This window comes from Muntiacus reevesi, chromosome 3, assembly GCF_963930625.1.
Source record: "Muntiacus reevesi chromosome 3, mMunRee1.1, whole genome shotgun sequence".
Lineage (NCBI taxonomy): Eukaryota > Metazoa > Chordata > Mammalia > Artiodactyla > Cervidae > Muntiacus > Muntiacus reevesi.
Window position 1 is genome coordinate 10082609 of NC_089251.1, and position 13082 is coordinate 10095690.

At 41.1% G+C, this 13082-nt stretch overlaps 1 protein-coding gene across 6 annotated transcripts in view; it reads left to right on the top strand.

Annotated features, from left to right (window-relative positions):
• The window catches only part of MAPKAP1 (MAPK associated protein 1), a 229363-nt gene that overhangs the window by 103092 nt on the left and 113189 nt on the right, over positions 1-13082 (top strand). For all 6 annotated transcript variants that reach the window (XM_065928444.1, XM_065928446.1, XM_065928447.1 and 3 more), the window contains one exon: positions 6016-6188. In XM_065928444.1, coding sequence (XP_065784516.1) covers positions 6016-6188 — 173 coding nt within the window. The remainder of the gene's footprint in view (positions 1-6015; positions 6189-13082) is intronic.

Sequence of the window (13082 nt, forward strand, 5' to 3'; positions counted from 1 at the left end):
TGGGGAGACCCATCATTTATTTCTGTGTGATAGGCATGGTCAGTGATTAGAGAAAAATCACTTCAGTAGCAGTAAGAAAATAAAGATTTGGAGAGAGGAGAGATTTTTAGAGACAGGGAGATAAGAGACTGCTGCAGTGGTCTTGCTGAGAAATGATGAAGCTTGAACTAGGGCAGAAAGATTTGAGAGGTATTTCAGAGACATTTGAAAGGAGTTAAGGTTCTTAGCTTGAGTGATGGCGTAGGTGGTGAGAGCCATAAATGAGATTGAATATGAAATGAGAGAATCCGAAGGAGGAAATGGGTCTTGGACATGTTGAGTTTGAGATCTTGGCTGCATTTTCCGGGCTATCAAGTCATGGACAGGTCATGTGATGTGAACTCTGGAATCTAGTTGGTCTTCATCAGTTGCATTTGTGTTAAGGAATAGTTTTGCTTCAAGAATACTTTTCTTTTTGTTCTGACACCTAAACCAGGGACATTTCCCAATTTGGGGGCTGCTCTGGAGAGAGTTGTTCAACTCCAAATTTGTCAGCTCAATGTGAGTTTCTTACTTTTTATTTCGTTAATAAAAATGACTTAACCTGCCGTTGAAAGTGTCTGAGTTATATTTTCAGCTTATTTTTCCAGCAGCCTGTCAGCACTGGAACATAGTGTGTCCTTAATAAATTTTGCCAGATACCTTAACATAGGCTACATTTTCAAAGTTGATCCTTTCTCTTACTTAAAACTCTCTTAAGCTCTGTGTAGTAGCTCTTTTTCTCTCGTCCTTGGTCATTTAGTTATAAATATTAATTTTGTTTGTAATTATAAAAATAATACCATGCTCAGTTTAAAAAATGCAGAAAAATATAAAGCAGAAAATTAAAATTAAACACTCAAAATCCCATGTCTCAGGAAGAATTCATACTCACTTTTTTGTATATTGGTATAGAAAGTATTGAAATACAGTAAGTGTCTTTTCCTTGGGTTAATGACTCTATTGAAAGGAAGGGTAAAATTTTTTTTTTTTTTAATCTAGGAGGCTTTTTTGAACTGTCTTTAGTCTGCGTCGCTTCTGAGCTCTCATAGTAGCCTGTGCGTTCCCTCTTAAAGCTCTTCACACATTGTACAGTACAGATCTTCTGCAGACCATGAATTTGATGAAGATCTGCACTGTGCCTTAACTTTGTCTTCCGAGCCCAGTATGGTGTTCCAGCGGGTGGGTGTTGAATGCATGAGAGGCTAGGAAGGGTGGAGCTAAACCAGTTTCCCCGTCTCTGTTGTGACCCTTTCCTTGTGTTCTAATTGGGAAGCCACTTCTGAATTGTGAAACACATAAATTGCCACACAGTGAAACTGTATGATATGATCTTTGTTTATTGCTCGCTAGTTGCTTTTTAATAGTTAGATGTTAGCTCTTTGGAATATTGCTTGCCTTGATGTGTGATGAATACTTTTAATCCTTTGGTCACCTTTCTTTTTTTTAAATAAGTTAATTACTTTCTATTATGTTGATGGATTGTTTCATGTTTTAGATGATTCTCTCTAAATATTGCAACACAGGGACTATTAGATAGAGCTAACTGCCACCACCTTGAGTTTTTTCAGAAGAGGCTTCTTATTAAAAAATACATAATTTCAAGGTTTGTGCAAGGCATTTTTCCCCCGTCATCAGTGCCTCAAGATGGAATTAGAAGATTAAAAAGATAAACTGCTGTATTCATTTAATAAGTATGTGCCGCATTTATTCTCATAGTTTTCCCCACACTTGCTATTTCACTATGAAATAGAGGGTACCATATAACTATCTGCTTTCATTTCCTAGACAATGATGACTCCTTGCATTCAGCTGACAGTGGCAATGATCTTTGGAGTTGCAGTCCTCCCTGGTTCTCCTTGGGCAGCTCCTTAGAGTGTTCCCTCTCTAGGAAACGGCAGTGTTTTTGGCATGTTTTTGAGAAGGAACAGGAGACAGTTGTCCAGCCTTGGAGAGTGGAGACTGATTCTATTTAGGATAACTTTAGTGAAAGAAGGTGCTGGTGTTTAAGTGGAGGCTTTGGAGTCAGACAGACATGGATTTGAGTCCTGGCTCTTCACTTTGGTTATGAGATCTTGAGTAGCCTTATAAGCTTTGGTTTTCTCATTTATATTTATGAGGATAATGGTAGAACCCTACCTCTTATAGTGATTGTGAGAATTAAATAACTTAGATAGACATTTAGCAGAGTTTATTTAACCCTTAGCTGTAACTAAATATTATCTATTATTATAATAATAGATATTATTAATAGGACTCCTACAGCATCCATCTTTGGCCTCATGACCTTTAATAGACTTGAGTAATAGAAATGGGTCTGATTATAGAACTAGGCCCTTTCTAGATATTGCACTGCATTTCTAAAGCACTTTATAGTTTACAGAGTACATTCACATTTGTCATTTCATTGAATCTTTGTATCTTGAGATACTGTGATTCCTGTAGCCCTTCAGTTCCAAGTTCTTCCAAGAAAGGAGGAGGAATAAACAGAAATAAGAAGGGAGAGCAGTGACAGCAGCTAGGGGGTCTGAAAATGAGTTTGAGAAGAGAGTGGTAAGAGGGTGTATAAACCCACTTCAGAAAGATTGCAGCTGTTTTCATTTTAACCTTTTGACTGCCTGACGAGATGACACTTGGTGTTTAGAGACATCTTTGCTAGTCATTGGAGTTATTACTTCCAAGCTAAAAACTCTGTGTGTGTGTGTGTGTGTGTGTGTGTGTGTACACATGTGTGCATGCCTGAGAGAGAGTTCTTTATGTAGGAGAATTATCTTTTGTATTATTTGTTTTTATAACATAGAGGGAAGACAGTAAAAAACAAAACAAAACAACCCTATGGATCTAATATTAGATGCTGGGTTATATGAGAAGTGGAATTTCTCTAAAAATGTTTTCTCAACTAATTTTGTGTATTTTCTTACCCTAGTTCTGATATTTTTTTTCCACCTTTAGATCGATACAATCCTGTATAGGGTGTTAAAGATGGAACCAGTTGATTGCTCAAGTCCCTCCATCTCCGTCTGCTACCAGGAAACAGGCCCATAGAAGTAGGACAAGTGGGATAGTTGGGAGAAACTAACATTTATTGAGTTTCTACCATGTGTCCCAGCAGGCATTTGAGTCATTCATGCATTCATTCTGTAGTTCAACAGAGTTTTCTTTGGAGTGTCTTCTGTGCCTCAGGCACAGTACTAGCCATTGTATACAGAGCAGTAAACAAAGCAAACATTCTTATGGCTGCCCTCATGGAAGCTCAGAGGCTAGTGGGGAAGGCATACACTGAAGATGCACATAAATAAGTACGTCATATCACATTGTTAAGCATTCTGAAGGAAATGAACAAGACAAGTGTGAGAGTACCTGTGGAAAGGTCTTCTTTCTATAGGATTATCAGTGGAGGTTTCTCTGAGGAGGTGTGGTGTGAGCTGAGCCTTGAGTAAACGATACCAATAGTAGCAATCCTCATAAGAAATCTCTGATAGATAGCGCATTCTATCGTTATCACCTTCTGTATGAGAAAGAGGAAGAGGAGAGAGTTCAGTAACCAGCCTGAGGCCACATGTTAGAGAATGCAAAAGTCGTAAGAAAGAGCCTCCTAGATAAATGAGTAACACTCCCAGTGGCCTTAGAAGGGGAAGAAGCAGTAAGGCACACACATTCAGGACATTCCTAGAAGGCCAGTGTAGCTGAAGTAGGTGGGGTGGGGGAAGAGAGGCAGGAGATGACGTTGGAGGGTTAGGCAGGGGTCAGATCATGCAGTGCTTTGTTGCACACTGCGTGGAGTTTGGATTTCATTCAAAGTATCATAGGAGCCACTCAGTGAAGGAGTTTCAACAGGAGTGTAACATAATCAAATTTGATGATGCAGTTTGGTATCCACAGATTCAACAAACTGTGGATCGTGTAGTTCTATAGTCTGTATGAAGTAAGAAAAATCACTTACAAGTGGACCCTTGCAGTTCAAACCCATGTCATTCAGGGGTCCTCTGTACTTTTCATCTGTTGGCAGCGCATGAGGGAAGGGCAGGGTCTGAGGGTCAAGGGGCAGGGTTCGCGGGAAGTCCGAGGAGAGAGGCTCAAGCGTGCAGCAGTGGTCTCAGGCGGGGTGCTTGCTGCACAGCACCGAGTGTCTGCTTGCGGTTTATCGTCAGAGGATTTAAAGTGAAATCCATCTGTGCGGTTACCTGATTTCTCTCCCGTGTTCAGCTGAGGAATGCAGAGGGTTGGGGTCATACGAGGCTGATGCTCTGCGGACCGTGTCCAGGGGAGTAAGAGAGTGTTAAAATTGTGTTTGTGGAACTTCCGTGGTGGTCCGGTGACCAAGGCTCCACACTCCAGTGGAGGAGGCCTGGATTCGATCCCTGTTCAAGGAACTAGATCCCACATGCCACAGCTAAAAGATCCAGCTCATGGCGGCAAAGATCCATGTGCTGCAATTAAGACCTGGTGCACCCAAATAAATAAATAAAAATATATTTTTAAATTATATCTGCAAAGGAATGATTATATTAGCTATAATGGCTCATGTAGTCTGGGGGTGGGGTGTTGGGAAATAAGGGAGACTGATGGATAATTAAGAGGTGGTTCAGTAGATTATAGGTTAAAGAATTTGAGGGACTACTTGAATAAATGAGGTAGAGGTATGTTAAAGTGTATTCAGGTTTTAACCTTGTGGTCTAGTGGTTAGGATTTAGCACTTTCACTGCCACTGCCCAGGTTCAGTCCCTGGTCAGGGAACTGAGATATCCCGCAAGGTACGTGGCAAGACCCAAGTTTAAAAACAAACTGATTAATTTACTTAAAAATTTTAAAGTGTATTCAGTCAGTAGGTGTTCTGACTTGAGATATTGGAGTTGTTATAAATCTCCAGTGTACCCAGTGCAATCAGTGATTTGAGGAGTGGATGAAAAGGCTTTGGGAGTGACTCGGTCTAGGGATTGAGAGCCTTGGGTATTGGACAGATTGTTCTTTTAGAATGATGACAGGAATTGGGGGTGGGAAAGACTGACCAAGAACTCAGGCCTTAGTGAGGGAGCAGGATGACCAAAGGCTGGTGGGTAACAGAAACAGGAAAGGAGAGGGAGAAGATGGTGCAGTTGGGTGACTTGGGTCTCAAAGGAACAGGGGTTTTTGTTTTTGTAAGAAAGGAGAATCAATAGTTTGGACATAGCAGGGCCAAGAATACCTACTCTGCCTGCTGGTCTTAAAGGTTTGGAGGCTAAGAAGAACAAAACAAAAGTCTTCAGGACAGTAGAGGAGGAAGTATCCTCAAGACTGGCAGGTTTCAATTACGGCAAAGAGGTGGAGGAATGTTTTTCAAAAAGAAGTAATGATTCATGGGGAGTTTGCTGATTCGTGCAGGAGTTCCAGAGGGGAGTGGAAGGTTTGGGAGGGAGGAGAGAGACGTGTGGGGGAGGGATTAGGGACATGTAGGTCAGTGTGAGTATGGCTGTTAGGGCAGTAATAAGACCAGAGACCCTTGAACTTTAGTTCAGATGAGTGAAGTAAAGAGATGTACTGCATAATGGAGTTAGCCCCCCATCGTCTCCCAGAAAGAAAGCACTTGGTTCCAGTACTGCTAAATGCTTCCTCAGAGAATATGGCAGCTTAGCCTAAGGTCTCAGGGAGTGATATAGCAGTTTTCAGGGAGGGCAGCTGATGCCAGGGTCACTCCGAATAAGCAGCAGAGCAAGTCTCCTGACACCAAGCATTAGGTCTGCTTACCATTTTCATTTGTTCTTAGTTGCAGTGCTCATTTACCTTACTGCTGGCAGAGCTGGATCCATTCGAGCGGCAGAAAATTCTAATTAAAAAAGAAAAAAAAATACACTCTTAAAACTATAAGCAACGTTTCCCCTTCAGGACCACCGCAGGCTCCTGGGTTGGTCTGTGCCCAGAGGATGAGAACACAGGTCCTGGAGGGCAGCCGTCGTGGCCCAGTGGGGCTGCGTGACCGGAACTGTGTGCTTTACCCTCACGCCTGTGCTCTGTCCACAGGGTCACGTAGGCACAACAGCGACCAAGAAGATCGACGTCTACCTCCCCCTGCACTCGAGCCAGGACAGACTGCTGCCAATGACGGTGGTGACCATGGCCAGCGCCAGGGTGCAGGACCTCATCGGGCTCATCTGCTGGCAGTACACGAGCGAAGGACGGGAGCCGAAGCTCAAGTAATCCTCCCTCTTCTCGGCTGCTCTGCTTTCTGGCTGTCTCCTGGCCGCCCGTGCTGCCCTCTGGGCCCAGCCAGTCTTTCTGGGCATTGGCCTGGGAGCCAGATGTCCACACTGATCCAGGTCAGGCTGCTCACCAGATCTTGGGCCTGTGTAACTCAGGCTTCTTATCTCAGAGAGTCTGCCTGCAAAATAGACCCAAATTTATGAATCCAGACCCGAAGAAATGCCTTTCCAAACCCTTTTATGATGCTTGCTGATATAAAAGGGGCTTGGATGGTAACGGGAGGGAACTCGTGTTTGTTGAGCAGGGATCGTGAGCTGGACATGGTGCTGGATGCTGCACACCTGATTTCTCATTTAATTCTCCCAGTTCCTGTGAGGTGAGCATTTAGCAGCGGAGGCGGCTCAGGATCAGAGAGTTGTTCTTTGCTGATGTTTACACCAGTGGGAGATGACCCAGTCAGAATTTGATTCCCAATCTGTTTGATGCCATGATTTTTACATTATTTCCCTTTGATCTGAATTATAGTTTTCTTTGTTATCAGTCAGTGGTCCAGTTTTTCCCTGGACTCCATTCCTCATTAAACTGTTACATTGAAAATGCAGTGTTGAAAGTAGGGTCTCTGTGCCTGTACACCGTAACTTGAAGGTGAAAGCGGTTTGCTGCTTTAGTCCTCCGATACTTGAGTGTCCTGTCTGACAGGCATCCTCTCCTAGTTTATGTGCCCTTCCTGGCAGTAGGGCTAAATGTAGTGGATGCCTTCATTTTAGAAATGGATTCTCATGGAGGCTTTTACTTCTCGCAGTTTGAGTTAGAATGGTCCAGTCTGTCGTGTGTGTGTGTGTGTGTGTAAGTACATTAAATTTGTACTTTAAATCATTCTTTTGAGTTCTCATTGACAGTGCCTTCCACGTTGCCTGAATAAATTGTGGATATAAAGATAATCCTTATTGTTCCTATGGCAGTAGGAAGCCTTTCCAACCAAGATATCACGTAGGCTCAAAAAAGGGTTGAGTCTGTAGCTGTGCTCAAGGCTCAGCTACGGTGTTGTCATTTTTCAGCATAAAGTGTAAACAAGCCAGTGCTAGTGACCTTATACATGTGTCTTGAGTCATTGCTTAGAACATTGCTTGATGCGGGAACTGAAAGCAGAAGGGGCGAAGGCACTTGCCCAGGGTCACACAGTGAGTTGAACTGTGGCATACATCTTACAGAGACGGAAACTAAAGCATAGGGAGGCTACGCAACTCTTCTATATTACATTGCAAGTGGTAGAACTGGTATTTAAATCCAAGAATTTCTTTTTTTTTTAATTGAATAAATGATTATTTAAATTCTATAGTACTTTCAGAGAACTCTGCTCAGTGTTATATGGCAGTCTGGATGGGAGGGGAGTTTGAGGGAGAATGGATACATCTATATATGTGGCTGAGTCCCTTCACTGTTCACCTGAAACCATCACAACATTGTTAACCAGCTATACTCCAATACAAAATAAAAGCTTAAAATAAAAATTAATAAATAAACTCTATAGTGCTATGCAATTTTAGGGAGTTTCACACACATGATTTCACATAATTCCATAATAAGCTTTTCTCTCCCTTCCCCTATATTGCCCTCTCTTTCTTCTCTCCACTGGTAACTACTATTTTGTTCTCTGTATCTGTAAATCTGCTTCTTTATTGTTTTATTCACAAGTTTGTTGTGTTTTTTAGATTCCACATGTAAGTGATGGCATATAGTATTTGTCTTTCTCTGACTTATTTCACTTAGTATAATGCCCTCCAAGTCCATTTATGTTGCTGCAAATGTCAAATTTTATTCTTTTTATGGCTGAGTAGTTTTCCATTGGGGCTTCCCTGGTGCTTCAGTTGGTAAAGAATCCACCTGCAATGCAGGAGATTGCCTGGGTCTCCAGGTTGGATTCCTGGGTGGGGAAGATCCCCTAGAGCAGAAAATGGCAACTCACTCCAGTATTCTTGCCTGAAGAATCCCATAGACAGAGGAGCCTAGCCGGCTACAGTTCATGGGGTCACAAAGAGTTGGACACGACTGAAGCAACTTAGCACACGTGCACACACGCGGTCAGATGACGTTGCGGGTCTTTACATATGCTTATTTGACAGCTGTCTTATTTTATGAGCTCTCGGCTCAGGTCTTTTGCATATATTTTAGTCAGGTTGTTTTCTTCTTGTTGAGTTAATTTTAAGAGTTCTTTGTGTATTTATCAGATGTGTTTCTTGTAAAGACTTTTCTCCCAATCTGTGGCTCATGTTTTTATTCTCTTAACAGCAATTTTGGCAGAGCTGAAGTTTTTAATGTTAATAAACTCCAAGTTATCAAATTTTCATAGATGGTGCTTTTGGTTTTACAGCTAAAAAGTCATCACCAAACCTAAGGTTACCTGCTTTTTCTCTTGTGTTATCTTCTAGAAGTTGCATAGTTTTGTGCTTTACATTTAGGTGTGTGATCCCTTTAGAGTTAATTTTTGTGACAGGTGTAAGGTCTGTATCAGGAATTCTTTTTTTTTTTTTTCATCTTAATATCCAATTGAAAAGGCCTTCCTTTCTGTACTGAGTTGCTTTTGCTGCTTTGTCAAAGATCAATTGACTGTATTTGTGTGGGTCTATTTCTGGCCTGTAAGATTTTCTTAAAACATTCCTTAATTTATATTTCTCTGTCATTTTGAGTGAAGCACTATCTTTTTAGGAACACCCATTTGTAAAAGAAAAATAAAATTCTATGAGGTTTCACCCTGTCAAGAACTTGAGATGGGAAATATGAACTTGTTCTTGACACAAAACCATGTTTATTTTACTTCATAGATAATTTTAAACATTTGTATGAATAATTCTGAATAGTTTTGTTTTTTATGCAGTTTTTTTGGTCATATATTATGACTCCATTGTACACTAGAGTGGCCATTCCTTGCCTTCTTCTCTTCACTTGTCCCTTAGACATTCAACATATTTCACTGGTCTCTAAATTCTGTTGCCCTTCATTAGACTATTGACAGATGAATTACTGAAAACTTGAAAGATTTTGCTGTAGTATACACAGCTGCAGTAGTGTATTTCGGAGTATTATCTCAGTGTTCAGTGGGTGAAAGTTTCTGTCTGTGGAGCAGTCCTGTTCAAATGAAATACAATGCAATCACCTCACACCTGTGAGAATGACTGGCATAAAAAAGACAAGATAACAAGTGTTGGGGAGACTGTGGAGGAAAGGGAGCCCTTGTGACTGTTGGTTGGGATGTAAATTGGTACAGGCACTATGGAAAACAGTATAGAGAGGTTCCTTGGAAAATTAAAAATAGAACTTCTGTATGATCCAGCAATCCCACTTCTGAGTATATATCCATAGGAAATGCAAACAGGATCTCAAAGAGATACCTACTCTGCCAAGTTCATTGCAGCATTATTCATTATAGCCAAGATAAGAAAACAACCTAAGAGTTCATCTTGAATGAATGGATAAAGATGATGTGGTATGTATATGCACACAGTGGAATATTATTCAGTCATGAGAAGGAAGGCAATCCTGCTATTTTCAACAATACAGATGGATCTCAAGGACATGATACTAAAGGAGATAAGTCAGACGGAGAAAGACAAATACTGTGTGATATCACTTACAGGTGGAATCTAGAAAAGTGAACTCATAGAAACAGATTAGAATGGTAGTTTCCAGGGGCTAGGGAATGAGGGAAATGGGGAGATGTTGGTCAAAGGTTATAAACTTTCAGTTGGAAGTTCTTGGGATCAAGGTACAGTGAAGTTCAGAAGTGTCAGTTCAGTTCAGCCTCTCAGTCCTGTCCGACTCTTTGTGACCCCATGGACTGCAGTACCTCCAGGCTTCCGTGTCTATCACCAACTCCTGGAGCTTGCTCAAACTCATGTCCATTGAGTCAGTGATTCCATCCAGCCATATCATCCTCTGTCGTCCCCTTCTCCTGCCTTCAGTCTTTCCCAGCATCAGTGTCTTTTCCAGTGAATCAGTTCTTCACATCAGGTGACCAAAATATTGGAGTTTCAGCTTCAGCATCAGTCCTTCCAATGAATATTCAAGACCGATTTCCTTTAGGATTGACAGGTTTGATCTTCTTGCAGTTCAAGGAACTCTCAAGAGTCTTCTCCAACACCACAGTTCAAAAGCATCAATTCTTCGGCACTCAGCTTTCTTTATGGTCCAATTCCACATCCGTACATGACCACCAGAAAAAACCTAGCTTTGACTAGACGGACATTTGTCAGCAAAGTAATATCTCTGCTTTTTAATATGTTGCCTTGGCTTTTCTTCCAAGCAGCAAGCATCTTTTAATTTCAGGGTGCAGTCACCATCTGCAGTGATTTTGGAGCCCAAGAAAATAAAGTCTGTCACTTTTGCCATTGTTTCCCCATCTATTTGCCTTGAAACGATGGGACCTGATGCCATGATCTTTGTTTTTTGATTGTTGAGTTTTAAGCCAGCTTTTTCCCTCTCCTCTTTCACTTTCATCAAGAGGCTCTTTAGTTCCTCTTTGCTTTCTCCCATAAGGGTGGTGTCATCTGCATATCTGAGGTTACTGATATTTCTCCTGGCAGTCTTGATTCCAGCTTGTGCTTCCTCCAGCCCGGCATTTCATGTGATGTACTCTGCATGTAACTTAAATAAGCAGGGTGATGATATACAGCCTTGCCATACTCCTCTCCCAATTTGGAACCAGTCCATTGTTCCATGTCCGGTTCTAACTGTTGCTTCTTTTCCTGCATACAGATTTCTCAGGAGGCAGGTCAGGTGGTTTTGAAGGTTCCATCTCTTGAAGAATTTTCCAGTTTGTTGTGATCCACACAGTCAAAGGCTTTGACATAGTCAATAAAACAGAAGTACATGTTTTTCTGGAATTCTCTTGCTTTTTCAGTGATCCAACAGATGTTGGCAATTTGATCTCTGGCTCCTCTGCCTTTTCTAAATCCAGCTTGAACATCTGGAAGCTCTCGGTTTACATACTGTTGAAGCCTGGCTTGGAGAATTTTGAGCATTTCTTTGCTAGCGTGTGAGATGAATGCAATTGTGTGGTAGTTTGAGTATTCTTTGGCATTGCCTTTCTTTGGGATTGGAATGAACACTGACCTTTTCCAGTCCCATGACCCCTGCTGAGTTTTCTAAATTTGCTGGCATATTGAGTGTAGCATTTTAACTGCATCATCTTTTAGGATTTGAAATAGCTCAACTGGAAATTCATCACCTCCACTAGCTTTCGTAGTGATGCTTCCTAAGGCACAGTTGACTTCGCATTTTAGGATGTCTGGCTCTAGGTGAGTGATCACACCATCATGGTTATCTGGATCATTAAGATCATTTTTATATAGTTCTTCTGTGTATTCTTGCCACCTCTTCTTAAGATCTTCTGCTTCTGTTAGGTCCATGTTGTTTCTGTCCTTTATCATGTCCATCTTTGCATGAAATGTTCCCTTGGTATCTCTAATTTTCTTGAAGAGATCTCTGGTCTTGCCCATTCTATTGTTTTCCTCGATTTCTTTGCATTGATCACTGAGGAAGTCTTTCTTATCTCTTCTTGCTATGCTTTGGAACTCTGCATTCAGATGGATATATCTTTCCTTTTCTCCTTTGCCTTTTGCTTCTCTTCTTTTCTCAGCTATTTGTAAGGCCTCTTCAGACAAGTATTTTGCCTTTCTGTATTTCTTTATCATGGGAATGGTCTTGATCCCTGCCTCCTGTACAATGTCACCGACCTCTGTCCATAGTTCTTCAGGCACTCTGTCTATCAAATCTAATTCCTTGAATCTGTTTGTTACTTCTACTATATAATCGTTAAGGGATTTGACTTAGGTCATACCTGGATGGTCTAGTGGTTTTCCGTACTTTCTTGAAGTCTGAATTTGGCAATAAGGAGTTCATGATCTGAGCCACAATCTGCTCCCGATATTGTTTCTGCTGACTGTATAGAGCTTCTCCATCTTTGACTGCAAGGAATATGATCAGTCTTGATTTCGAAATTGACCATCTAGTGATGTCCTTGTGTAGAGTCATCCCTTTTGTTGTTGGAAGAGGGCGTTTGCTATGACCATCGCGTTCTTTTGGCAAGACTCTCTGAGCCTTTGCCCTGCTTCATTTGTACTATAACACCAAATTTGCCTGTTACTCCAGGTATCTCTTGACTTCCTACCTTTGCATTCCAGTCTCCTGTGATGAAAAGGACATTTTTTTTTTGGTGTTAGTTCTAGAAGGTCTTGTAGGTCATCATAGAACCATTCAACTTCAACTTCTTTGGCATTAGTGGTTGGGGCATAGACTTGAATTACTGTGATATTGAATGGTTTGCCTTGTAAACAAATAGAGATCATTCTGTCATTTTTGAGATTGCACCCAAGTACTGCATTCCAGACTCTTGTTGACTATGAGGGCTAACCCATTTCTTCTAAGGGATTCTTGCCCACGGTAGTAGATATAATGGTCATCTGAGTTAAATTTGTCCATTCTGGTCCATTTTAGATTCCTAAAATGTCTATGTTCACTCTTGTCATCTCCTGTTTGACCACTTCCAATTTACCTTGATTCATGGACCTAACATTTAGGTTCCTGTGAAATATTGTTCTTTACAGCACCAGACTTTATTTCCATCGCCAGTCACAACTGGATGTTGTTTTCACTGTGAATCCGTCTCTTCATTCTTTCTGGAGTTATTTCATTCTTCATTCTTTCTGGAGTCATTCTTTCTGAGAAGTCTTTAAGAGTCCCAAATGTTCTGCCCATGATGGAGGTACTAGCTAATGCTACTTGGTAGTAATCATTTGGTAACATGTGAGAATGTCAGAGCAACACCTTAAACTTACACAATGTTACATGTCAATTATATTTTAATAAAACTGAAAAAAATTTATAATACA